General features: G+C 50.2%; 2 protein-coding genes across 2 annotated transcripts in view; one reads left to right on the top strand and one right to left on the bottom strand.

The window, feature by feature from the left end:
• LOC137570295 (vomeronasal type-2 receptor 26-like) overlaps window positions 1–1879 on the bottom strand; it is a 297760-nt gene extending 295881 nt beyond the window's left edge. Inside the window, exon 1 of the mRNA XM_068278928.1 lies at window positions 1817–1879. Coding sequence (XP_068135029.1) covers window positions 1817–1834 — 18 coding nt within the window. The 5' untranslated portion in view covers window positions 1835–1879. The remainder of the gene's footprint in view (window positions 1–1816) is intronic.
• The window catches only part of LOC137570294 (extracellular calcium-sensing receptor-like), a 97077-nt gene continuing 71252 nt past the window's right edge, over window positions 1850–27674 (top strand). The window contains exons 1-3 of the mRNA XM_068278927.1: window positions 1850–1968; window positions 5418–5709; window positions 15428–16240. Of these exons, the coding sequence (XP_068135028.1) occupies window positions 1850–1968; window positions 5418–5709; window positions 15428–16240 (1224 nt within the window). The remainder of the gene's footprint in view (window positions 1969–5417; window positions 5710–15427; window positions 16241–27674) is intronic.

Below are 27674 nucleotides of genomic sequence, written 5' to 3'. Positions count from 1 at the left end.
TTTGCGCGCGCTATTTCCTAACATGCGGGCTCAATAAATAGCACGGTTTAGTGAATCAACCCCAAGGAATATTATCCTGCGCTAGTCAGAAGTTTAGCAGAATGTGATCTGGGTAATATCATTTACTGGCTGAGAGCGTTCTTACGTCCGTGCTTTTGCAGGTGTTTTCAATTGTGTTTTCTGTGTGAGATTTTCAAGCAGGCCTTTGAGATCAATGGGCGGCGTGGCAGAGTGCGTTGTGTCACATGTGGCAAAAGACGCACAATTCTGAGATGAGTAACATTTATATATATATATCATCCTGTGTACATGAGCGGGTGCAAAGAGCATGTTTGCTAATTACCAAATGATGTAAAGATATTTACACCAAAGAGATAAACCCTCCTGTGTACTTCTCACATTACTAGGATTGTGTGACATTAGCGTGTACCTGAGATGCTGAAACAAAAAAAAAATATACATACCTGAAGCTTCCTCCAGCCCCTTTCAGGCTGATCGCTGCCTCACCGCCATCCTCCTGCTCTGCTTGGATCCTCCACAAGGCAGCCGGGAACTTTGCGAGTCAGAGCCAGTCGTACTGCACAGGCAGGCGCAGAACTCTCCCGACAACAGGAGCGTAATGCCGGCGGCAGAGGATGGCGGGGGAGAGATCAGCCTGAAGAGAGGGCTGAAGGGAGCTTCAGGTATGTATACATCTTTTTTTCAGTGTTTCAGGTTTACTTTAAAGTGTACCTGTAGAGGAAATAGAGCCCCATTTAGATATGTACCTCAGTAGAGGAAAACCTCTGCATAATCCGGAAGCTTCCACCGCCCCCCTCCACTTCTCAGTTCCAGCGCTGGGATCCCCCGAACCTCTTTGACGAGGGCTTGTGGAGGAGTGCATGCAGTCAGCCGCCAGTCTGTGAGTGGGAGTGGCCACGCTGCGCAGCTGCAGGAGGTCTTGTGTATGGAACTCCCTCCCCCATTAGGGTTTCCTGCTCCTTCAACAAATTCGAAAAGGCCCTCAAAGCTCACCTTTTCACTGTGGCCTACCCCCCCCCCCCCCCCTCACAGTCACAGGTGCTCTAAACCCGCAGCTGAACTCTGGTTCCCTACCTTTGGTGTCAGCCACGCAGAGCAGCCACGCAGACTCTGACGAGCTTTCTGTGACTCACTGATGTTATTGTTATTATTGTCATTTATTGTATTTATAAGGCATCAACATAATTAGGTGTAGTGTTCGTCCAATCATTATCTATAAACAGGGGTGTAACTAGGCCCCCCCTGCAGAATTTCAGGGCCCGGAAGTGACGTCAGCCGCTAGAGCGTGGAGTCTGCGATGGAACGCACAGAAGAAGGTATGTATCTGCCCGCCACTGCCCGCTGCCCACACACTGTAACTAGCTGGAGGGGAGCGCAGAGGGGAGAGCCCCGAGGTGAGGGAGAGGGGGGGGGAATTCCCCTCTCCCCGCCGACTGTGGGCAAGGCTTTCCCCTCATGCTGCCACCCCTCCAGCCCCCACAAAACGGCCCCGAGCGGGCCCCAGGGGGGCCGGGCCCCCCCGCGGGAGCAAGGGCTGCAGGGCCCATCGTTACGCATTATATTTAATAGAAATATGTGTTATTAGATTATGTTTTCTAGTGTGACGGGAATCCATGGTGGGTTGGACAGAATGGTGGCCTCGGACCTCGCATGTTGCAGCTGGAGGAGATGACCCCGACCACTGAGACCACCATGAAGGCCACGTACTTTGTGTGCCTCTAAACCACCAAGAATTCTTCCCATGGGAAGGTTCCTCCAGCTCCTCCTCCTCTTGTCATCACTAGGGGACACTCACTCTGATCCACGTTGCCATCTCCCCGGTTGGCCAATGGATTCTTTCTCAGTGTCGGGGGACATCCTGATCGGGGGAGTTTTTGTAGTTCACTCTGGATTCTTCTTCCAACCACCAACTTTCCAAGAGATGCCACAGCCAGTTTCCTGCACCGGGTAAGTCCAATGTGTGATCTTCTAGCCATGTTCATCCTTCATTCCTCAAAGCTGAAGGAACATCCAAGATGTGAGGAGCTGTATGATGGCCTCTGCAGAATGCAAGGGTGTTATCGGGTGTTATCTTAGCCATAACATTGCTACATACCGAGGCTAGCAATAACATTGCTACATACCGAAGCTAGCCATAACATTGCTACATACATACCAGGGCTAGCCATAACATTGCTACATACCGAGGCTAGCAATAACATTGCTATATACCGAGGCTAGCCATAACATTGCTATATACCGAGGCTAGCCATAACATTGCTATATACCGAGGCTAGCCCATAACATTGCTACATACCGAGGTTAGCCATAACATTGCCACATACTGAGGCTAGCCATAACATTGCTACATACCGAGGCTAGCCATAACATTGCTACATACCAAGGCTAGTCATAACATTGTGTAATATGTGTATTATAGATATATAGTCAGATACCTCAGGACACCTTCCCAGGTCTTGTGGGGTCCAGGCCTGACCACCAGGGGGAGCTGCACGATATCATAGGCTTATAGTGTATTAAATGTATTATAAATATATAGTCAGATACTGCCGGACACCTTCACAGGTCTTGTGGAGTACAGGCCTGACCACCAGAGGGAGCTGCACTATATTATAGGATGATAGTGTATTATATGTATTATAAATATATAGTCAGATACCACAGGACACCTTCACAGGTATTGTGGACCCCAGGCCTGACCACCAGGGGGAGCTGCACTGTATTATAGGCTGATAGTGTATTATATGTATTATAAATATATAGTCAGATACCAAAGGACACCTTCACAGGTCTTGTGGGGTCCAGGCCTGACCACCAGAGGGAGCTGCACTATATTATACGCTGATAGTGTATTATATGTATTATAGATATATAGTCAGATACCACAGGGTACCATTACAGGTCTTGTGGGGTCCAGGCCTGACCACCAGGGGGAGCTGCACTATATTATGGGCTGATAGTGAATTATATGTATTATAGATATATAGTCAGATACCGCAGGACACCTTCACAGATCTTTTAGAGTCCAGGTCTGACCACCAGGGGGAGCTGCACTATATTATAGGCTGATAGTGTATTATATGTATTATAGATGTATAGTCAGATACCACAGGGCACCTTCACAGGTCTTGTGGAGTCCAGGCCTGACCACCAGGGGGAGCTGCACTATATTATAGGCTGATAGTGTATTATATGTATTATAGATATATAGTCAGATACCACAGGACACCTTCACAGGTCTTGTGGGGTCCAGGTCTGACCACCAGGGGGAGCTGCACTATATTATAGGCTGATAGTGTATTATATGTATTATAGATATATAGTCAGATACCACAGGACACCTTCACAGGTCTTGTGGAGTCCAGGCCTGACCACCAGGGGGAGCTGCACTATATTATATGCTGATAGTGTATTATATGTATTATAGATCTATAGTCAGATACCACAGGACACCTTCACAGGTCTTGTGGGGTCCAGGTCTGACCACCAGGGGGAGCTGCACTATATTATAGGCTGATAGTGTATTATATGTATTATAGATGTATAGTCAGATACCACAGGACACCTTCACAGGTCTTGTGGAGTCCAGGCCTGACCACCAGGGGGAGCTGCACTATATTATATGCTGATAGTGTATTATATGTATTATAGATCTATAGTCAGATACCACAGGACAACTTTACAGGTCTTGTGGGGTCCAGGTCTGACCACCATGGGGATCTGCACTATATTATAGGCTGATAGTGTATTATATGTATTATAGATGTATAGTCACATACCACAGGACACCTTCACAGGTCTTGTGGAGTCCAGGCCTGACCACCAGGGGGAGCTGCACTATATTATAGGCTGATAGTGTAATATATGTATTATAGATATATAGTCAGATACCACAGGACACCTTCACAGGTCTTGTGGAGTCCAGGTCTGACCACCATGGGGATCTGCACTATATTATAGGCTGATAGTGTATTATATGTATTATAGATGTATAGTCAGATACCACAGGACACCATCACAGGTCTTGTGGAGTCCAGGCCTGACCACCAGGGGGAGCTGCACTATATTATAGGCTGATAGTGTATTATATGTATTATAGATCTATAGTCAGATACCACAGGACACCTTCACAGGTCTTGTGGGGTCCAGGTCTGACCACCATGGGGATCTGCACTATATTATAGGCTGATAGTGTATTATATGTATTATAGATGTATAGTCAGATACCACAGGACACCTTCACAGGTCTTGTGGAGTCCAGGCCTGACCACCAGGGGGAGCTGCACTATATTATAGGCTGATAGTGTAATATATGTATTATAGATATATAGTCAGATACCACAGGACACCTTCACAGGTCTTGTGGGGTCCAGGTCTGACCACCAGGGGGAGCTGCACTATATAATAGGCTGATCGTGTATTATATGTATTATAGATGTATAGTCAGATACCACAGGACACCTTCACAGGTCTTGTGGGGTCCAGGCCTGACCACCAGGGGGAGCTGCACTATATTATAGGCTGATAGTGTATTATATGTATTATAGATATATAGTCAGATACCACAGGACACCTTCACAGGTCTTGTGGGGTCCAGGTCTGACCACCAGGGGGAGCTGCACTATATAATAGGCTGATCGTGTATTATATGTATTATAGATGTATAGTCAGATACCACAGGACACCTTCACAGGTCTTGTGGAGTCCAGGCCTGACCACCAGGGGGAGCTGCACTATATTATATGCTGATAGTGTATTATATGTATTATAGATCTATAGTCAGATACCACAGGACACCTTCACAGGTCTTGTGGGGTCCAGGTCTGACCACCAGGGGGAGCTGCACTATATTATAGGCTGATAGTGTATTATATGCATTATAGATATATAGTCAGATACCACAGGACACCTTCACAGGTCTTGTGGGGTCCAGGTCTGACCACCAGGGGGAGCTGCACTATATAATAGGCTGATCGTGTATTATATGTATTATAGATGTATAGTCAGATACCACAGGACACCTTCACAGGTCTTGTGGGGTCCAGGTCTGACCACCAGGGGGAGCTGCACTATATTATAGGCTGATAGTGTATTATATGTATTATAGATGTATAGTCAGATACCACAGGACACCTTCACAGATCTTTTAGAGTCCAGGTCTGACCACCAGGGGGAGCTGCACTATTGAGAGATAGTGTTCTCTTATTGGTCTGGTATACAAGGTCATGAAATCTTCCATTATAGTTTTCTCCTGATTTGCCTCGATTTCCTGCAGGTTCCACACACGGTATTATCAGGATGCTGTAGGTCTGGTCCTGTTGCTGGTCTGGAACATGAGGTTCTGGGATTTTCTTCTGTAATGTTGAAGTCTTCTTATCTTCTTCCATCCCATGCAGGTTCCACACACGGTATTACCGGGATGCTTTGGGTCTGGTGTTTGCCGTAGAAGAAATCAACAACTCTCCAGAGCTGCTACCTAACATCTCCCTGGGCTTCAGCCTGCTGGATTCCTGCATGTCGGAGCTACGGGCTGTCGGAGGAGTCCTTTCCCTGCTGTCAGGCCTTGGAAGCCCTGTTCCTGCATATGACTGTCATAGACCTTCTATCATGGTTGGAATCATAGGTGAACTAGTATCTGCCTTGTCTCTTCCCATCGCCTGGGTTCTTGGCGTTCTCCATTACCCGCAGGTGATTACCAGTTATAAATAAATGAACCTCATGGGATCATACTTAGTAAAATCTATGCCCCACTTGTGGCAGCTTAAAGGGACTCTGAGAAGTGCAGTAACTATGGAAAGATGCATACCACGTTGAAGCTCTCTTTCTCCTCTTTCCAATGATATATATACCGCCACCCTACACCTTTTAGTTTTCGTTATTTTCGCAAATTTTGAAATCACGGCCGCCATCTTGGATTCCCTATTTAGCATTGTATTATGCAGGACGTCACTTTCCCCAGTGTCGGCAGCTCAGAGTCCCTTTAAGTCTGGTGCAGTGTAGTTTTACCATTACTGGACCATCTCCTCCCAGTCTGATCACATGCACCCTGCTACACTCAGCTGTCCAATGACCGGTGAGTTCAGTGCACTATTTCATGAGCTCCTGAACTTGTGATCACTGACAGCCAATCATAGTGATCACGGGGTAAAAAAATGTAAAAACAGAATGTTCTTGTTTTTAGAGGGACCCTGAGCAGGACCCAAAAATACCATAATGAACTTTCCTGGGGCTTCCTCCAGCCCCTCGTAGTCCATGATGTCCCCCGGTGTCCTCTGAGCTTCCTGAGTAGTGTGCAGCTGCGCATGCGTTGTCTTCTTAAAAGAATGTACGGCATGCGCACAGAACACTGACTGGCGCAGAGCGAGACAGGTGCTTTTCCCCGCATGCAAATTCGGATGGGGAAATGAAGTCAACAGGCTTCCATCTGAATCTCATCACACATGTGAATCCCTATGCTCAGTTCAAGGAATTTGGACGCGCTCTCTCAGGTGTGTGTTGGGGACTCCACTAGGGGGCGATCTGCTGCTTTCCCCACCTGTGATGGGCAGGGAAAGTACCGCACTCCACTAGGGGGCGATCTGCTGCTTTTCCCGCCTGTGATGGGGAGACGCATGCGGCACAGCTCGGGGATTGGGACGCGCTCTCCCCAGTGTGTTTTGGGTACTCCACTAGGGGCTATCTGCTGCTTTCCCTGCCTGTGATGGGGAGACGCATGCGGCACAGCTGGAGGGATTGGGACGCGCTCTCGCTGGTGTGTGTTGGGGACTCCACTAGGGGGCGATCTGCTGCTTTTCCCGCCTGGGATGGGGAGATGCGTGTGGCACATCTCGGGGATTGGGACGCGCTCTCCCCAGTGTGTTTTGGGTACTCCACTAGGGGCTATCTGCTGCTTTCCCTGCCTGTGATGGGGAGACGCATGCGGCACAGCTGGAGGGATTGGGACGCGCTCTCGCTGGTGTGTGTTGGGGACTCCACTAGGGGGCGATCTGCTGCTTTCCCTGCCTGTGATGGGGAGACGCATGCGGCACAGCTGGAGGGATTGGGACGCGCTCTCGCTGGTGTGTGTTGGGGACTCCACTAGGGGGCGATCTGCTGCTTTCCCTGCCTGTGATGGGGAGACGCATGCGGCACAGCTGGAGGGATTGGGACGCGCTCTCCCCAGTGTGTGTTGGGTACTCCACTAGGGGCTATCTGCTGCTTTCCCTGCCTGTGATGGAGAGACACGTGCGGCACAGCTTGGGGATTGGGATTAGTGTTGGGCGAACAGTGTTCGCCACTGTTCGGGTTCTGCAGAACATCACCCTGTTCGGGTGATGTTCGAGTTCGGCCATATGGCCGAACTAAGAGCGCATGGCCGAACGTTCCCCGAACGTTCGGCTAGCGCTGTGATTGGCCGAACGGGTCACGTGGTTCGGACCCGAACGCGCTCTGATTGGCCGAACTGTCACGTGGTTCGGGTAAATAAATACCCGAACCACGTCATATCTCCGCCATTTGTCTGTGGGTTTAGCTTTGGGTAGGCAGGCAGGGTAGTTCGCGCTCCAGCCACGCTAGCCAGGGTCCCCCCCAGTCATTGTGTGTCGCTGCTGGGAACAGTAGTACACCGCTCGTTCAGCCACACTATATAGCATTCTGTGTACTGTTCTGTGTCTGCTGGGAACAGTAGTACACCGCTCGTTCAGCCACACTATATAGCATTCTGTGTACTGTTCTGTGTCTGCTGGGAACAGTGGTACACCGCTCGTTCAGCCACACTATATAGCATTCTGTGTACTGTTCTGTGTCTGCTGGGAACAGTAGTACACCGCTCGTTCAGCCACACTATATAGCATTCTGTGTACTGTTCTGTGTCTGCTGGGAACAGTAGTACACCGCTCGTTCAGCCACACTATATAGCATTCTGTGTACTGTTCTGTGTCTGCTGGGAACAGTAGTACACCGCTCGTTCAGCCACACTATATAGCATTCTGTGTACTGTTCTGTGTCTGCTGGGAACAGTAGTACACCGCTCGTTCAGCCACACTATATAGCATTCTGTGTACTGTTCTGTGTCTGCTGGGAACAGTAGTACACCGCTCGTTCAGCCACACTATATAGCATTCTGTGTACTGTTCTGTGTCTGCTGGGAACAGTAGTACACCGCTCGTTCAGCCACACTATATAGCATTCTGTGTACTGTTCTGTGTCTGCTGGGAACAGTAGTACACCGCTCGTTCAGCCACACTATATAGCATTCTGTGTACTGTTCTGTGTCTGCTGGGAACAGTAGTACACCGCTCGTTCAGCCACACTATATAGCATTCTGTGTACTGTTCTGTGTCTGCTGGGAACAGTAGTACACCGCTCGTTCAGCCACACTATATAGCATTCTGTGTACTGTTCTGTGTCTGCTGGGAACAGTAGTACACCGCTCGTTCAGCCACACTATATAGCATTCTGTGTACTGTTCTGTGTCTGCTGGGAACAGTAGTACACCGCTCGTTCAGCCACACTATATAGCATTCTGTGTACTGTTCTGTGTCTGCTGGGAACAGTAGTACACCGCTCGTTCAGCCACACTATATAGCATTCTGTGTACTGTTCTGTGTCTGCTGGGAACAGTAGTACACCGCTCGTTCAGCCACACTATATAGCATTCTGTGTACTGTTCTGTGTCTGCTGGGAACAGTAGTACACCGCTCGTTCAGCCACACTATATAGCATTCTGTGTACTGTTCTGTGTCTGCTGGGAACAGTAGTACACCGCTCGTTCAGCCACACTATATAGCATTCTGTGTACTGTTCTGTGTCTGCTGGGAACAGTAGTACACCGCTCGTTCAGCCACACTATATAGCATTCTGTGTACTGTTCTGTGTCTGCTGGGAACAGTAGTACACCGCTCGTTCAGCCACACTATATAGCATTCTGTGTACTGTTCTGTGTCTGCTGGGAACAGTAGTACACCGCTCGTTCAGCCACACTATATAGCATTCTGTGTACTGTTCTGTGTCTGCTGGGAACAGTAGTACACCGCTCGTTCAGCCACACTATATAGCATTCTGTGTACTGTTCTGTGTCTGCTGGGAACAGTAGTACACCGCTCGTTCAGCCACACTATATAGCATTCTGTGTACTGTTCTGTGTCTGCTGGGAACAGTGGTACACCGCTCGTTCAGCCACACTATATAGCATTCTGTGTACTGTTCTGTGTCTGCTGGGAATAGTGGTACACCGCTCACCCGTCACTGTATAGCATTGTGCTCTGTGTCGCTGCTGGGAATAGTGGTACTGTATAGCATTTCTGTACTGCCACTGTACTGCTGCCAGTCAGCGTGTACTGTAAGGATAAGTGAAATGAGGAAGAAATCCGGTGAAAGAGGGAGGGGCAAGGGAAGAGGTGTTTCCCCTGACGGTTCACGTACAGGCCACAGGGGAGCACCCAAGAAAACCCACTCAATACCGCCCATGTTGTCCAGGACAACAACCCTCACAAATCCAAAAGAACAGGACCAGATAATTACTTGGATGACCTCTCAAGCGTCCAGCAGTGGGTTAAGCAGCACCAGCACATCACGCACGAGGTCCGAGTCCTCAGCCAGTTACAAGGAGCCAGTGGGCACAAAGCTGACACAACCGGCAGCGACACCACGCACACAACTGCCAGATAACCAGTCCGATGAATTACCTCAGGACACAATGGGGTATTCGCAGGAGCTATTCCCAGCCCAACAAACTTCCACCTTTCAAAGGTCAATGGAGGAACAGCCAGAAATGTTGTGCCTGGATTCACAACCGTTAACTGTGGGAAATGCACCGCGCACTGAAATACGAGGCGAGTCCGAAGAGGACTCGGAAACCCAAATCCCAGAGCAATTTGGGCAGGAGGGGTTGCAATTGCAGGAGGTCGGCCGACAAGATCTGGAAGACGACGTTGGAGTGTGCTGCGCAGAGGTTGTTGTGGGGAGCTCTACTCCACGGCGGTGGCCCACAATGACATATGACGAGTTTGAGGAGATGGAAGAGGAGGGTATGGACAATGTGGACAGAGACCCAGATTTTGTTTGTGAACGAGAACATCGCCGTCGTAGCAGCAGCACAGATGAGTCTGTTGAAGAACACACTGCTGCACGAGTTCGCCTTGTGCCACAAGGTAGGCGGCGCGCAATTTCAGGCACCACAAGCGTGGAAGTTCAAGTGAGAGGCAAAAGAGGAGCAAACAGAAATCGCCAGCAAGGAGGCAGGTGCTCCAAAGTCTGGGCTTTCTTTGAAGACTGCACTGAGGATGTTACCATGGCGATTTGCAAGGTGTGCAAGACCCGCCTGAGCAGGGGGAAAAATATTAACAACCTCTCCACCACCAGCATGAGCCGTCACATGCTATCCAAACATCCCACTCTTTGGGCAAACGCGTCAGGACAGGGTACCAGAAACAACACTGCCTCCCTTGGGTTCACCAGACCCGCCTCAGCAGCAGCAGTAGACCAGCCATTGCGTGGTTCACAACATTCACAAACATCAGACGACGCTGACACTGTCACTTTCCGGAGTAGTGCTCTTGAGGTCTCCCAGTGTTCATCAAACACAACAACCAACAGCCCTTCCGTGTGCAGCGCTACGGTTCAGTTGTCTGTGTCGGAGATGTTTGAGCGCAAGAGGAAATTGCCAGCAAATGACCCCCGGGCCGTGGCAGTAACAGCCAGCATAGCCAAGCTTCTGGCCTGCGAAATGCTGCCATATCGATTGGTGGAGACAAACAGCTTCAAGGGCATGATGTCAGTGGCCATCCCACGTTACGTGGTTCCCAGCCGCTACCACTTTGCACGCTCTGCAGTGCCTGAGTTGCATGAGCACGTGGTCAGCAAAATAACCCGAAGCTTGAAGAATGCCGTTGCCTGCAAGGTTCACCTCACCACTGACACCTGGACGAGTGCGTTCGGCCAGGGTCGATACATCTCCCTTACCGCGCACTGGGTGAACCTTGTGGAGCCTGGCAGCGATTCCTCACCTGCTACGGCACGGGTGTTGCCCACGCCACAAACAGCTGCACCGCCGTCCCTCCCACTGGATAACAGCAGCACCTACCTCTCTGACTCCTTCTCCTCCAACGCATCTCAAAGCTGTACCTCATCCGGAAACGCTAACCCAGCAGCAGTAGGATCGTGGAAGCAGTGCAGCACAGCTGTTGGCATGCGTCAGCAAGCGTTGCTGAAGCTAATCTGCCTTGGGGATAAGCAGCACACAGGGGAGGAAATTTGGAGGGGAATAAAGGAACAGACGGATTTGTGGCTGGCACCGCTGGACCTGAAACCGGGCATGGTTGTGTGTGATAATGGGAGTAATCTCATTCGCGCTTTAAGGTTGGCTAAGCTGACACACATCCCTTGCCTGGCGCACGTGATGAACCTAGTAGTTCAGCGGTTCCTGAGGACATACCCAGGCGTGCCCGATCTGCTGTTGAAGGTGCGTCGAGTGTCCAAACATTGTAGAAATTCCAGTACTGCTTCGGGGGCACTCGCCAAGATGCAGGAGCGCTTCAATCTCCCCCACCATCGCTTGCTGTGTGATGTCCCTACGCGCTGGAATTCTACGCTGCACATGCTAGCCCGCTTTTGCGAGCAGAAGAGTGCAGTGGTCCAGTACATGACGGCGCAGTACCGAGGCGCATCCGGCCAGCTGCCAAGCTTCTGTGGATCCGATTGGGCCAACATGTTGGACCTCTGCCAAGTCCTCCAAAATTTTGAGCAATCCACGTTGCTTGTGAGCAGTGACAACTCTTCAGTCAGCATTACCATACCACTGCTGTGTTTACTGAAGAGGTCGATGTTAAAAATCAAGGAAACAGCTGTCATGATGCAACTGGGGGAATCTGAAGGAGAAAACGATCAGCGTGATGGTACCAACATCAGGCCATCCGCCTCAGGGAACGCTGGCCCCAGCAGCTATGACGAAGAAGAGGAGGAGGAACAGCTGGAGTTGGAGCAGGAATTTCATGCCACCACTGACGAGGGCCAGAGCGGTGCACGTTGGACTTCCACAATTCAACGCGAATGGTCAGCAGAAGCAGACCAGGAGGAAGGTGACGACTATGATGCATCACAACAACTATCACAACGCTCACAAGAGGATGATGAGGATTCTGGTAGGACTCTGGCACACATGGCTCAATTCATGCTAGACTGCATTGAACGTGACCCACGCATTGTGCGCATTCTGGACAACACCAATTACTGGGTTTATACCCTTCTGGATCCACGGTACAAACACAATGTTCCAAAACTGCTTGAAGAAAGAGTCAGACAGGTCAAAATGGAAGAATACCAGCAGGCCCTTGTGGAGACTTTAGAGAGGAGATTGACATCCTCCCCCTCCTCTAGCCAGTTGTACGCAGACAGACTGACTTCCGCAAACCCAGGACGACCAGGAGGGCAGCAAACAACGCAAGCCGCAGCTAGTACCCAAAAGGGAATGGTATCGGCAGTGTCCTTGGAGTGGGAAAATTTTCTGACACCCATGCAGCCGCAGCCCACTGAACAGCAAGCGTGCAGATCCACCTCCAACACCGATCGCCTGGAGAAGATGGTCAAGGACTACATGTCAGATGGCGTAGCTGTGTCGAACCATCCATCTGCACCCTTCAACTATTGGGTATCGAAGCTAGACACCTGGCACGAACTGGCAATGTACGCAATAGAGGTGCTGGCTTGCCCGGCAGCCAGCGTTATGTCGGAACGCTGTTTCAGTGCTGCCGGAGGCATCGTCACAGATCGGCGTATCCGCCTCTCTACAGAAAATGCAGACCGTCTGACTCAAATTAAAATGAATCAATCCTGGATTGGAAATGACTACGCAACACTCCAGGACCCCAACCAAGTAACATGACCAATGAACATCTGGGATGGTGTTGCGTTTCCGGGCCCTGTTTATTGAACCTCTCATCTGTATTACATTTATGACTGCATGGCGGCAAAAAGCATTGCTGCTATATCCGCACGCTTTTTGTCCACATGCAAGGCCTGGGTTGTTGTGTCTCACAAAGCGTGGCCTTCTCCTCCTGCGCCTGCTCCTGTTCCATCACGTCTGCTGCTGCTGGGTTAGCGTTGCCGCGTGGTCCCTGTTTATTGAACCACTTATCTTTATTACATTTATGACTGCATGGCGGTACAAAGCATGCTATCCGCACGCTTCTTGCCCTCATGCAAGGCCTGGGTTGTTGTGTCTCACAAAGCGTGGCCTTCTCCTCCTGCGCCTGCTCCTGTTCCATCACGTCTGCTGCTGCTGGGTTAGCGTTGCCGCGTGGTCCCTGTTTATTGAACCACTTATCTTTATTACATTTATGACTGCATGGCGGTACAAAGCCTGCTATCCGCACGCTTCTTGCCCTCATGCAAGGCCTGGGTTGTTGTGTCTCACAAAGCGTGGCCTTCTCCTCCTGCGCCTGCTCCTGTTCCATCACGTCTGCTGCTGCTGGGTTAGCGTTGCCGCGTGGTCCCTGTTTATTGAACCACTTATCTTTATTACATTTATGACTGCATGGCGGTACAAAGCCTGCTATCCGCACGCTTCTTGCCCTCATGCAAGGCCTGGGTTGTTGTGTCTCACAAAGCGTGGCCTTCTCCTCCTGCGCCTGCTCCTGTTCCATCACGTCTGCTGCTGCTGGGTTAGCGTTGCCGCGTGGTCCCTGTTTATTGAACCACTTATCTTTATTACATTTATGACTGCATGGCGGTACAAAGCATGCTATCCGCACGCTTCTTGCCCTCATGCAAGGCCTGGGTTGTTGTGTCTCACAAAGCGTGGCCTTCTCCTCCTGCGCCTCCTCCTGTTCCATCACGTCTGCTGCTGCTGGGTTAGCGTTGCCGCGTGGTCCCTGTTTATTGAACCACTTATCTTTATTACATTTATGACTGCATGGCGGTACAAAGCCTGCTATCCGCACGCTTCTTGCCCTCATGCAAGGCCGGGGTTGTTGTGTCTCACAAAGCGTGGCCTTCTTCTCCTCCTGCGCCACCCTCCTCCTGTTCCATCACGTGTGCTGCTGCTGGGTTAGCGTTACCGGTCCCTTTTCCTGGAACCTCTTATATGTATTACATTTATGACTGCATGCCGACAAAAAACATGTTACCTGTGCAAAGAAAACAGACATTTCCCGCATTTAAAAGACAGTTTTCCCTTTGAAACTTTAAAATCGATTTTCTCAAAAACTATAAGCTCTTTTTGCTAATTTTTTTTTCCTCTTGTACCCACTCCCAAGGTGCACATACCCTGCAAATTTGGGGTATGTAGCATGTAAGGAGGCTTTACAAACCACAAAAGTTCGGGTCCCCATTGACTTCCATTATGTTCGGAGTTCGGGTCGAACACCCGAACATCGCGGCCATGTTCGGCCTGTTCGGCCCGAACCCGAACATCTAGATGTTCGCCCAACACTAATTGGGATGCGCTCTCGCTGGTGTGTGTTGGGGACTCCACTAGGGGGCTATCTGCTGCTTTTCCTGCCTGTGATGGAGAGACACGTGCGGCACAGCTTGGGGATTGGGATGCGCTCTCGCTGGTGTGTGTTGGGGACTCCACTAGGGGACGATCTGCTGCTTTCCCTGCCTGTGATGGAGAGACACGTGCAACACAGCTCAAGGGGTTCGGAAGCGTTCTCCCCACTTTGCGTTTCAGAGACAGACGCCGGCTGAAGTGAAAATGGGTCCGTAGGAAGTGACATGGAAGGTATTTCAAATATTCAGCTTCACATGGGCAATGAATTGCCCCATAATGCTTCACTTTCAGAAAGCAAGGGAATGCACAGATGTAGGTGTGGCTAAAACAGTAATTACCATATAGTAAACTTCGGGACTGCGGTTTCTTTCTGGCAAGTCTGCCTAATGGAAGTCTATTTGTGGAATTGTACAGCAGGAGGAAGTGGCAGCAATTTCAGATAGAGGCTAAGGTCCTGAGCAGATACTCTGTGCCCATCGCATGTCCATCATTTGTCCCCACTACTCACCATTTCAGCAATATGCTGTATTGCAGTTTAGCCACTAGGTGTCTCTCTACTGGTAAGGATTTCGTTTTGTAAAACTTGTTGGTTCCTGCCTGTGTAGTCATAGACACAGGTCACTATGTTACAGTGGTATGAAATTCAGCATTTCCTCTTTGTTCTAAAAGATTATTTACAGCATAAAATCTACTACCACAAAACAAATTTGTAGCAGAACAGCATTCAAAAAGTTAAACACAACACTTTCCTCTTCAGTGGAAAGCTCCTTGCTTCAGTGGGCAGGTTCTGGCTGCATCCGAACAGGTGATAACATTAACTTTTGTTTACATTCCTTTGTCAGCTGTCATCTGACAAGACAGTCTGAAGATGAGTAAACATTCAGTTGATGTTGATGTGCATGCTTCCTGTAGTAATGCTCCTCCTCCCATTCCTTTCAGATCAGTCATGGAGCCACACTTTCCGCTCTCAGCAACAAAGTGAACTTTCCCTCCTTCCTTCGCACGGTGCCCAGCAACATGTTCCAGAACGTGGCTCTCACGCATCTGATTGGCCAGTTTGGCTGGACCTGGGTGGGCATGCTGGTGGTGGACAATGACGTTGGTGAGCAGGGTGGTCAGGTGATACGACATGGGATAGAAAGAAACGGAGGTTGTATTGCTTTTCTGGAGAAGATTCATCTGAGTTATTCAGCTCATCAAGTGCAAAGAGTAGCAGATGTTATTAACAGCAGCTCTGTCCTCATCATCATTGTCCACAGTCCGGAGGTCCACATGAAGGCCCTTCTAGATGTTCTGTTTGATGATGGGATGACTGGGAAAAACTTTATCTCTTCTGCCTCCTTCGGGATCACCCCTGGACTTTTCTCAGAGAAGGCTTGGAGAGTCCTCAATGGGACCATCGGACTCATTCCCAAGACGGGTGTCATGCCAGGATTTGAGAGCTTCCTCCAAGGCCTTCATCCTGCCAAAAACACAACCTATCCATTCATCCGGCTGTTCTGGGAGAGAGCTTTCAGCTGTCGCTGGCCTGATTGTGAGAGATCAGACATGAGCTTGGAAGATGTGGCCTGCACAGGGGATGAAGACTTTACAAGCAAGGTCACTCAGTTATTTGAGACAAATGACCTCAGCTACACATATCATGCCTACCTGGCGGTGTACGCCTATGCCCATGCTCTGAACTCCCTTCTTGGTTGTCCCCCCTTTACCAGAGGAAAGTGTGCAAATGTTATAGAAGCTCAACCCTGGAAGGTAACTGATAATGTTAAGAATTGTTTCCATATTTCCCTGATATTTTCTGTTTAATTGTGGTTTGTAAATAGGATAATGATGACCTTTATGACATTTCACGAGCCTGTTCTGTTACTATGGGAGGGATTGGAGGGACGAGGAATAGAGATGTCGCCAACGGTTCCTGAACCGTTCATCGGTGAACATCTCTGCATTACTGGGCCTTCTACTACTTCCAGGTCGCTATGACCTGGAGTAGTGCGCCTGCGCTGCCCGGCGGAGCGCGTCCTAAATCGCGCTCCTGTTGCCGGGCACTTTCTGCGCATGTGCGTGATGTCATGAACGACGTCATAGCGACCCGGAAGTAATAGAAGGCCCAGAGATGTTCTGGCCATCTCTAACGAGGAATGGCACAAGATAAAGCGAGAAGAGTGAGAAGGGGGTCAAGCTTCACTCAGGTGATATGATCAGGTAGGCCCCACCCAGCCCACCACATAGAGGATCATACAGCTCCATACATGGTGGTTCTGGGTCTACATTACTTACCCTGGCTCCTCCCATCACTACTCCCTGTAACCTCACCACATAGAGGATCATACAGCTCCATACATGGTGGCTCTGGGTTTACATTACTTACCCTGGCTCCTCCCATCACTACTCCCTGTAACCTCACCACATAGAGGATCATACAGCTCCATACATGGTGGCTCTGGGTCTACATTACTTACCCTGGCTCCTCCCATCACTACTCCCTGTAACCTCACCACATAGAGGATCATACAGCTCCATACATGGTGGCTCTGGGTCTACATTACTCACCCTGGCTCCTCCCATCACTACTCCCTGTACCCTCACCACATAGAGGATCATACAGCTCCATACATGGTGGCTCTGGGTCTACATTACTTACCCTGGCTCCTCCCATCACTACTCCCTGTAACCGCACCACATAGAGGATCATACAGCTCCATACATGGTGGCTCTGGGTCTACATTACTTACCCTGGCTCCTCCCATCACTACTCCCTGTACCCTCACCACATAGAGGATCATACAGCTCCATACATGGTGGCTCTGGGTCTACATTACTTACCCTGGCTCCTCCCATCACTACTCCCTGTACCCTCACCACATAGAGGATCATACAGCTCCATACATGGTGGCTCTGGGTCTACATTACTTACCCTGGCTCCTCCCATCACTACTCCCTGTAACCTCGCCACATAGAGGATCATACAGCTCCATACATGGTGGCTCTGGGTGTACATTACTTACCCTGGCTCCTCCCATCACTACCTGTAACCTCACCACATAGAGGATCATACAGCTCCATACATGGTGGCTCTGGGTGTACATTACTTACCCTGGCTCCTCCCATCCCTACTCCCTGTAACCTCACCACATAGAGGATCATACAGCTCCATACATGGTGGTTCTGGGTCTACATTACTTACCCTGGCTCCTCCCATCACTACTCCCTGTAACCTCACCACATAGAGGATCATACAGCTCCATACATGGTGGCTCTGGGTCTACATTACTTACCCTGGCTCCTCCCATCACTACTCCCTGTAACCTCACCACATAGAGGATCATACAGCTCCATACATGGTGGCTCTGGGTCTACATTACTTACCCTGGCTCCTCCCATCACTACTCCCTGTACCCTCACCACATAGAGGATCATACAGCTCCATACATGGTGGCTCTGGGTCTACATTACTTACCCTGGCTCCTCCCATCACTACTCCCTGTACCCTCACCACATAGAGGATCATACAGCTCCATACATGGTGGCTCTGGGTCTACATTACTTACCCTGGCTCCTCCCATCACTACTCCCTGTACCCTCACCACATAGAGGATCATACAGCTCCATACATGGTGGCTCTGGGTCTACATTACTTACCTTGTCTCCTCCCATCCCTACTCCCTGTAACCTCACCACATAGAGGATCATACAGCTCCATACATGGTGGCTCTGGGTCTACATTACTTACCCTGGCTCCTGCCATCACTACTCCCTGTAACCTCGCCACATAGAGGATCATACAGCTCCATACATGGTGGTTCTGGGTCTACATTACTTACCCTGGCTCCTCCCATCACTACTCCCTGTAACCTCACCACATAGAGGATCATACAGCTCCATACATGGTGGCTCTGGGTCTACATTACTTACCCTGGCTCCTCCCATCACTACTCCCTGTAACCTCACCACATACAGGATCATACAGCTCCATACATGGTGGCTCTGGGTCTACATTACTTACCCTGGCTCCTCCCATCACTACTCCCTGTACCCTCACCACATAGAGGATCATACAGCTCCATACATGGTGGCTCTGGGTCTACATTACTTACCCTGGCTCCTCCCATCACTACTCCCTGTAACCTCACCACATAGAGGATCATACAGCTCCATACATGGCGGCTCTGGGTCTACATTACTTACCCTGGCCCCTCCCATCACTACTCCCTGTAACCTCACCTCATAGAGGATCATACAGCTCCATACATGGCGGCTCTGGGTCTAGATTACTTACCCTGGCTCCTCCCATCACTACTCCCTGTAACCTCACCACATAGAGGATCATACAGCTCCCTACATGGTGGCTCTGGGTCTACATTACTTACCCTGGCCCCTCCCATCACTACTCCCTGTAACCTCACCACATAGATGATCATACAGCTCCATACATGGTGGCTCTGGGTCTACATTACTTACCCTGGCTCCTCCCATCACTACCTGTAACCTCACCACATAGAGGATCATACAGCTCCATACATGGTGGCTCTGGGTCTACATTACTTACCCTGGCTCCTCCCATCACTACTCCCTGTAACCTCACCACATAGAGGATCATACAGCTCCATACATGGTGGTTCTGGGTCTACATTACTTACCCTGGCTCCTCCCATCACTACTCCCTGTAACCTCACCACATAGAGGATCATACAGCACCATACATGGTGGCTCTGGGTCTACATTACTTACCCTGGCTCCTCCCATCACTACTCCCTGTAACCTCACCACATAGAGGATCATACAGCTCCATACATGGTGGTTCTGGGTCTACATTACTTACCCTGGCTCCTCCCATCACTACTCCCTGTAACCACACCACATAGAGGATCCTACAGCTCCATACATGGTGGCTCTGGGCCTACATTACTTACCCTGGCTCCTCCCATCACTACCTGTAACCTCACCACATAGAGGATCATACAGCTCCATACATGGTGGCTCTGGGTGTACATTACTTACCCTGGCTCCTCCCATCACTACCTGTAACCTCACCACATAGAGGATCATACAGCTCCATACATGGTGGCTCTGGGTCTACATTACTTACCCTGGCTCCTCCCATCACTACTCCCTGTAACCTCACCACATAGAGGATCATACAGCTCCATACATGGTGGCTCTGGGTCTACATTACTTACCCTGGCTCCTCCCATCACTACCTGTAACCTCACCACATAGAGGATCATACAGCTCCATACATGGCGGCTCTGGGTGTACATTACTTACCCTGGCTCCTCCCATCACTACTCCCTGTAACCTCACCACATAGAGGATCATACAGCTCCATACATGGTGGCTCTGGGTGTACATTACTTACCCTGGCTCCTCCCATCACTACCTGTAACCTCACCACATAGAGGATCATACAGCTCCATACATGGTGGCTCTGGGTCTACATTACTTACCCTGGCTCCTCCCATCACTACTCCCTGTAACCTCACCACATAGAGGATCATACAGCTCCATACATGGTGGCTCTGGGTCTACATTACTTACCCTGGCTCCTCCCATCACTACCTGTAACCTCACCACATAGAGGATCATACAGCTCCATACATGGCGGCTCTGGGTGTACATTACTTACCCTGGCTCCTCCCATCACTACTCCCTGTAACCTCACCACATAGAGGATCATACAGCTCCATACATGGTGGCTCTGGGTGTACATTACTTACCCTGGCTCCTCCCATCACTACCTGTAACCTCACCACATAGAGGATCATACAGCTCCATACATGGTGGCTCTGGGTCTACATTACTTACCCTGGCTCCTCCCATCACTACTCCCTGTAACCTCACCACATAGAGGATCATACAGCTCCATACATGGTGGCTCTGGGCCTACATTACTTACCCTGGCTCCTCCCATCACTACTTCCTGTAACCTCACCACATAGAGGATCATACAGCTCCATACATGGTGGCTCTGGGTGTACATTACTTACCCTGGCTCCTCCCATCACTACTCCCTGTACCCTCACCACATAGAGGATCATACAGCTCCATACATGGCGGCTCTGGGTCTACATTACTTACCCTGGCTCCTCCCATCACTACTCCCTGTAACCTCACCACATAGAGGATCATACAGCTCCATACATGGTGGCTCTGGGTCTACATTACTTACCCTGGCTCCTCCCATCACTACTCCCTGTAACCTCACCACATAGAGGATCATACAGCACCATACATGGTGGCTCTGGGTCTACATTACTTACCCTGGCTCCTCCCATCACTACTTCCTGTAACCTCACCACATAGAGGATCATACAGCTCCATACATGGTGGCTCTGGGTGTACATTACTTACCCTGGCTCCTCCCATCACTACTCCCTGTAACCTCACCACATAGAGGATCATACAGCTCCATACATGGTGGCTCTGGGCCTACATTACTTACCCTGGCTCCTCCCATCACTACTCCCTGTAACCTCACCACATAGAGGTCATACAGCTCCATACATGGCGGCTCTGGGTCTACATTACTTACCCTGGCTCCTCCCATCACTACTCCCTGTAACCTCACCACATAGAGGATCATACAGCTCCATACATGGTGGCTCTGGGTCTACATTACTTACCCTGGCTCCTCCCATCACTACTCCCTGTAACCTCACCACATAGAGGTCATACAGCTCCATACATGGCGGCTCTGGGTCTACATTACTTACCCTGGCTCCTCCCATCACTACCTGTAACCTCACCACATAGAGGATCATACAGCTCCATACATGGTGGCTCTGGGTCTACATTACTTACCCTGGCTCCTCCCATCACTACTCCCTGTAACCTCACCACATAGAGGTCATACAGCTCCATACATGGCGGCTCTGGGTCTACATTACTTACCCTGGCTCCTCCCATCACTACCTGTAACCTCACCACATAGAGGATCATACAGCTCCATACATGGTGGCTCTGGGTCTACATTACTTACCCTGGCTCCTCCCATCACTACTCCCTGTAACCTCACCACATAGAGGATCCTACAGCTCCATACATGGTGGCTCTGGGTCTACATTACTTACCCTGGCTCCTCCCATCACTACCTGTAACCTCACCACATAGAGGATCATACAGCTCCATACATGGTGGCTCTGGGCCTACATTACTTACCCTGGCTCCTCCCATCACTACTCCCTGTAACCTCACCACATAGAGGATCATACAGCTCCATACATGGTGGCTTTGGGTCTACATTACTTACCTTGTCTCCTCCCATCACTACTCCCTGTAACCTCACCACATAGAGGATCATACAGCTCCATACATGGTGGCACTGGGTCTACATTACTTACCCTGGCTCCTCCCATCACTACTCCCTGTAACCTCACCACATAGAGGATCATACAGCTCCATACATGGTGGCACTGGGTCTACATTACTTACCCTGGCTCCTCCCATCACTACTTCCTGTAACCTCACCACATAGAGCATCATACAGCACCATACATGGTGGCTCTGGGTCTACATTACTTACCCTGGCTCCTCCCATCACTACTCCCTGTAACCTCACCACATAGAGGATCATACAGCTCCATACATGGTGGCTCTGGGTGTACATTACTTACCCTGGCTCCTCCCATCACTACTCCCTGTAACCTCACCACATAGAGGATCATACAGCTCCATACATGGTGGCTCTGGGTCTACATTACTTACCCTGGCTCCTCCCATCACTACTCCCTGTAACCTCACCACATAGAGGATCATACAGCTCCATACATGGTGGCTCTGGGTCTACATTACTTACCCTGGCTCCTCCCATCACTACTCCCTGTAACCTCACCACATAGAGGATCATACAGCTCCATACATGGTGGCTCTGGGTCTACATTACTTACCCTGGCTCCTCCCATCACTACTCCCTGTAACCTCACCACATAGAGGATCATACAGCTCCCAACATGGTGGCTCTGGGTCTACATTACTTACCCTGGCTCCTCCCATCACTACTCCCTGTAACCGCACCACATAGAGGATCATACAGCTCCATACATGGTGGCTCTGGGTCTACATTACTTACCCTGGCTCCTCCCATCACTACTCCCTGTAACCTCACCACATAGAGGATCATACAGCTCCATACATGGTGGCTCTGGGACTACATTACTTACCCTGGCTCCTCCCATCACTACTCCCTGTAACCTCACCACATAGAGGATCATACAGCTCCATACATGGTGGCTCTGGGTCTACATTACTTACCCTGGCTCCTCCCATCACTACTCCCTGTAACCTCACCACATAGAGGATCATACAGCTCCATACATGGTGGCACTGGGTCTACATTACTTACCCTGGCTCCTCCCATCACTACTCCCTGTAACCTCACCACATAGAGGATCATACAGCTCCATACATGGTGGCTCTGGGTCTACATTACTTACCCTGGCTCCTCCCATCACTACTCCCTGTAACCTCACCACATAGAGAATCATACAGCTCCATACATGGTGGCACTGGGTCTACATTACTTACCCTGGCTCCTCCCATCACTACTCCCTGTAACCTCACCACATAGAGGATCATACAGCTCCATACATGGTGGCTCTGGGTCTACATTACTTACCCTGGCTCCTCCCATCACTACTCCCTGTACCCTCACCACATAGAGGATCGTACAGCTCCATACATGGTGGCTCTGGGCCTACATTACTTACCCTGGCTCCTCCCATCACTACTCCCTGTAACCTCACCACATAGAGGATCATACAGCTCCATACATGGTGGTTCTGGGTCTACATTACTTAGCCTGGCTCCTCCCATCACTACTCCCTGTAACCTCACCACATACAGGATCATACAGCTCCATACATGGTGGCTCTGGGTCTACATTACTTACCCTGGCTCCTCCCATCACTACTCCCTGTAACCTCACCACATAGAGGATCATACAGCTCCATACATGGTGGCACTGGGTCTACATTACTTACCCTGGCTCCTCCCATCACTACTCCCTGTAACCTCACCACATAGAGGATCATACAGCTCCATACATGGCGGCTCTGGGTCTACATTACTTACCCTGGCTCCTCCCATCACTACTCCCTGTAACCTCACCGCATAGAGAATCATACAGCTCCATACATGGTGGCTCTGGGACTACATTACTTACCCTGGCTCCTCCCATCACTACTCCCTGTAACCTCACCACATAGAGGATCATACAGCTCCATACATGGTGGCTCTGGGTGTACATTACTTACCCTGGCTCCTCCCATCACTACTCCCTGTAACCTCACCCCATAGAGGATCATACAGCTCCATACATGGTGGCTCTGGGTCTACATTACTTACCCTGGCTCCTCCCATCACTACTCCCTGTAACCTCACCACATAGAGGATCATACAGCTCCATACATGGTGGCTCTGGGTCTACATTACTTACCCTGGCTCCTCCCATCACTACTCCCTGTAACCACACCACATAGAGGATCATACAGCTCCATACATGGCGGCTCTGGGTCTACATTACTTACCCTGGCTCCTCCCATCACTACTCCCTGTAACCTCACCACATACAGGGTCATACAGCTCCATACATGGTGGCTCTGGGTCTACATTACTTACCCTGGCTCCTCCCATCACTACTCCCTGTAACCTCACCACATACAGGGTCATACAGCTCCATACATGGTGGCTCTGGGTCTACATTACTTACCCTGGCTCCTCCCATCACTACTCCCTGTAACCTCACCACATAGAGGATCATACAGCTCCATACATGGTGGCTCTGGGTGTACATTACTTACCCTGGCTCCTCCCATCACTACCTGTAACCTCACCACATAGAGGATCATACAGCTCCATACATGGCGGCTCTGGGTCTACATTACTTACCCTGGCTCCTCCCATCACTACTACCTGTAACCTCACCACATAGAGGATCATACAGCTCCATACATGGCGGCTCTGGGTCTACATTACTTACCCTGGCTCCTCCCATCACTACTCCCTGTAACCTCACCACATACAGGATCATACAGCTCCATACATGGTGGCTCTGGGTCTACATTACTTACCCTGGCTCCTCCCATCCCTACTCCCTGTAACCTCACCACATAGAGGATCATACAGCTCCATACATGGTGGCTCTGGGTCTACATTACTTACCCTGGCTCCTCCCATCACTACTCCCTGTAACCTCACCACATAGAGGATCATACAGCTCCATACATGGTGGCTCTGGGTCTACATTACTTACCCTGGCTCCTCCCATCACTACTCCCTGTAACCTCACCACATAGAGGATCATACAGCTCCATACATGGCGGCTCTGGGTCTACATTACTTACCCTGGCTCCTCCCATCACTACTCCCTGTAACCTCACCACATAGAGGATCATACAGCTCCATACATGGTGGCTCTGGGTCTACATTACTTACCCTGGCTCCTCCCATCACTACCTGTAACCTCACCACATAGAGGATCATACAGCTCCATACATGGCGGCTCTGGGTCTACATTACTTACCCTGGCTCCTCCCATCACTACTCCCTGTAACCTCACCACATAGAGGATCATACAGCTCCATACATGGTGGCTCTGGGTCTACATTACTTACCCTGGCTCCTCCCATCACTACCTGTAACCTCACCACATAGAGGATCATACAGCTCCATACATGGCGGCTCTGGGTCTACATTACTTACCCTGGCTCCTCCCATCACTACTACCTGTAACCTCACCACATAGAGGATCATACAGCTCCATACATGGTGGCTCTGGGTCTACATTACTTACCCTGGCTCCTCCCATCACTACTCCCTGTAACCTCACCACATAGAGGATCATACAGCTCCATACATGGTGGCACTGGGTCTACATTACTTACCCTGGCTCCTCCCATCACTACTCCCTGTAACCTCACCACATAGAGAATCATACAGCTCCATACATGGTGGCTCTGGGTCTACATTACTTACCCTGGCTCCTCCCATCACTACTCCCTGTAACCTCACCACATAGAGGATCATACAGCTCCATACATGGTGGCTCTGGGTCTACATTACTTACCCTGGCTCCTCCCATCACTACTCCCTGTAACCTCACCACATAGAGGATCATACAGCTCCATACATGGTGGCTCTGCGTCTACATTACTTACCCTGGCTCCTCCCATCACTACTCCCTGTAACCTCACCACATAGAGGATCATACAGCTCCATACATGGCGGCTCTGGGTCTACATTACTTACCCTGGCTCCTCCCATCACTACCTGTAACCTCACCACATAGAGGATCATACAGCTCCATACACAGTGGCTCTGGGTCTACATTACTTACCCTGGCTCCTCCCATCACTACTTCCTGTAACCTCACCACATAGAGGATCATACAGCTCCATACATGGTGGCTCTGGGTATACATTACTTACCCTGGCTCCTCCCATCACTACCTGTAACCTCACCACATAGAGGATCATACAGCTCCATACACAGTGGCTCTGGGTCTACATTACTTACCCTGGCTCCTCCCATCACTACTCCCTGTAACCTCACCACATAGAGGATCATACAGCTCCATACATGGTGGCTCTGGGTTTACATTACTTACCCTGGCTCCTCCCATCACTACTCCCTGTAACCTCACCACATACAGGATCATACAGCTCCATACATGGTGGCTCTGGGTCTACATTACTTACCCTGGCTCCTCCCATCACTACTCCCTGTAACCGCACCACATAGAGGATCATACAGCTCCATACATGGTGGCTCTGGGTCTACATTACTTACCCTGGCTCCTCCCATCACTACTCCCTGTAACCTCACCACATAGAGGATCATACAGCTCCATACATGGTGGCTCTGGGTCTACATTACTTACCCTGGCTCCTCCCATCACTACTCCCTGTAACCTCACCACATAGAGGATCATACAGCTCCATACATGGTGGCTCTGGGTCTACATTACTTACCCTGGCTCCTCCCATCACTACTCCCTGTAACCTCACCACATAGAGGATCATACAGCTCCATACATGGTGGCTCTGGGTCTACATTACTTACCCTGGCTCCTCCCATCACTACTCCCTGTAACCTCACCACATAGAGGATCCTACAGCTCCATACATGGCGGCTCTGGGTCTACATTACTTACCCTGGCTCCTCCCATCACTACCTGTAACCTCACCACATAGAGGATCATACAGCTCCATACATGGTGGCTCTGGGTCTACATTACTTACCCTGGCTCCTCCCATCACTACTCCCTGTAACCTCACCACATAGAGGATCATACAGCTCCATACATGGTGGCTCTGGGTCTACATTACTTACCCTGGCTCCTCCCATCACTACTCCCTGTAACCTCACCACATAGAGGATCATAAAGCTCCATACATGGTGGCTCTGGGACTACATTACTTACCCTGGCTCCTCCCATCGCTACTCCCTGTAACCTCACCACATAGAGGATCATACAGCTCCATACATGGTGGCTCTGGGTCTACATTACTTACCCTGGCTCCTCCCATCACTACTCCCTGTAACCTCACCACATAGAGGATCATACAGCTCCATACATGGTGGCTCTGGGTCTACATTACTTACCCTGGCTCCTCCCATCACTACTCCCTGTAACCTCACCACATAGAGGATCATACAGCTCCATACATGGTGGCTCTGGGTCTACATTACTTACCCTGGCCCCTCCCATCACTACTCCCTGTAACCTCACCACATAGAGGATCATACAGCTCCATACATGGCGGCTCTGGGTCTACATTACTTACCCTGGCTCCTCCCATCACTACTCCCTGTAACCTCACCACATAGAGGATCATACAGCTCCATACACAGTGGCTCTGGGTCTACATTACTTACCCTGGCTCCTCCCATCACTACTCCCTGTAACCTCACCACATAGATGATCATACAGCTCCATACATGGTGGCTCTGGGTCTACATTACTTACCCTGGCTCCTCCCATCACTACTCCCTGTAACCTCATTACATAGAGGATCATACAGCTCCATACATGGTGGCTCTGGGACTACATTACTTACCCTGGCTCCTCCCATCACTACCTGTAACCTCACCACATAGAGAATCATACAGCTCCCTACATGGTGGCTCTGGGTCTACATTACTTACCCTGGCTCCTCCCATCACTACTCCCTGTAACCTCACCACATAGAGG

Source organism: Hyperolius riggenbachi, chromosome 4, assembly GCF_040937935.1.
Source record: "Hyperolius riggenbachi isolate aHypRig1 chromosome 4, aHypRig1.pri, whole genome shotgun sequence".
Classification (NCBI taxonomy): Eukaryota; Metazoa; Chordata; class Amphibia; order Anura; family Hyperoliidae; genus Hyperolius; species Hyperolius riggenbachi.
Note: the sequence above shows the minus strand (reverse complement) of the source record. Positions and strands in the feature narration are given on the sequence as shown.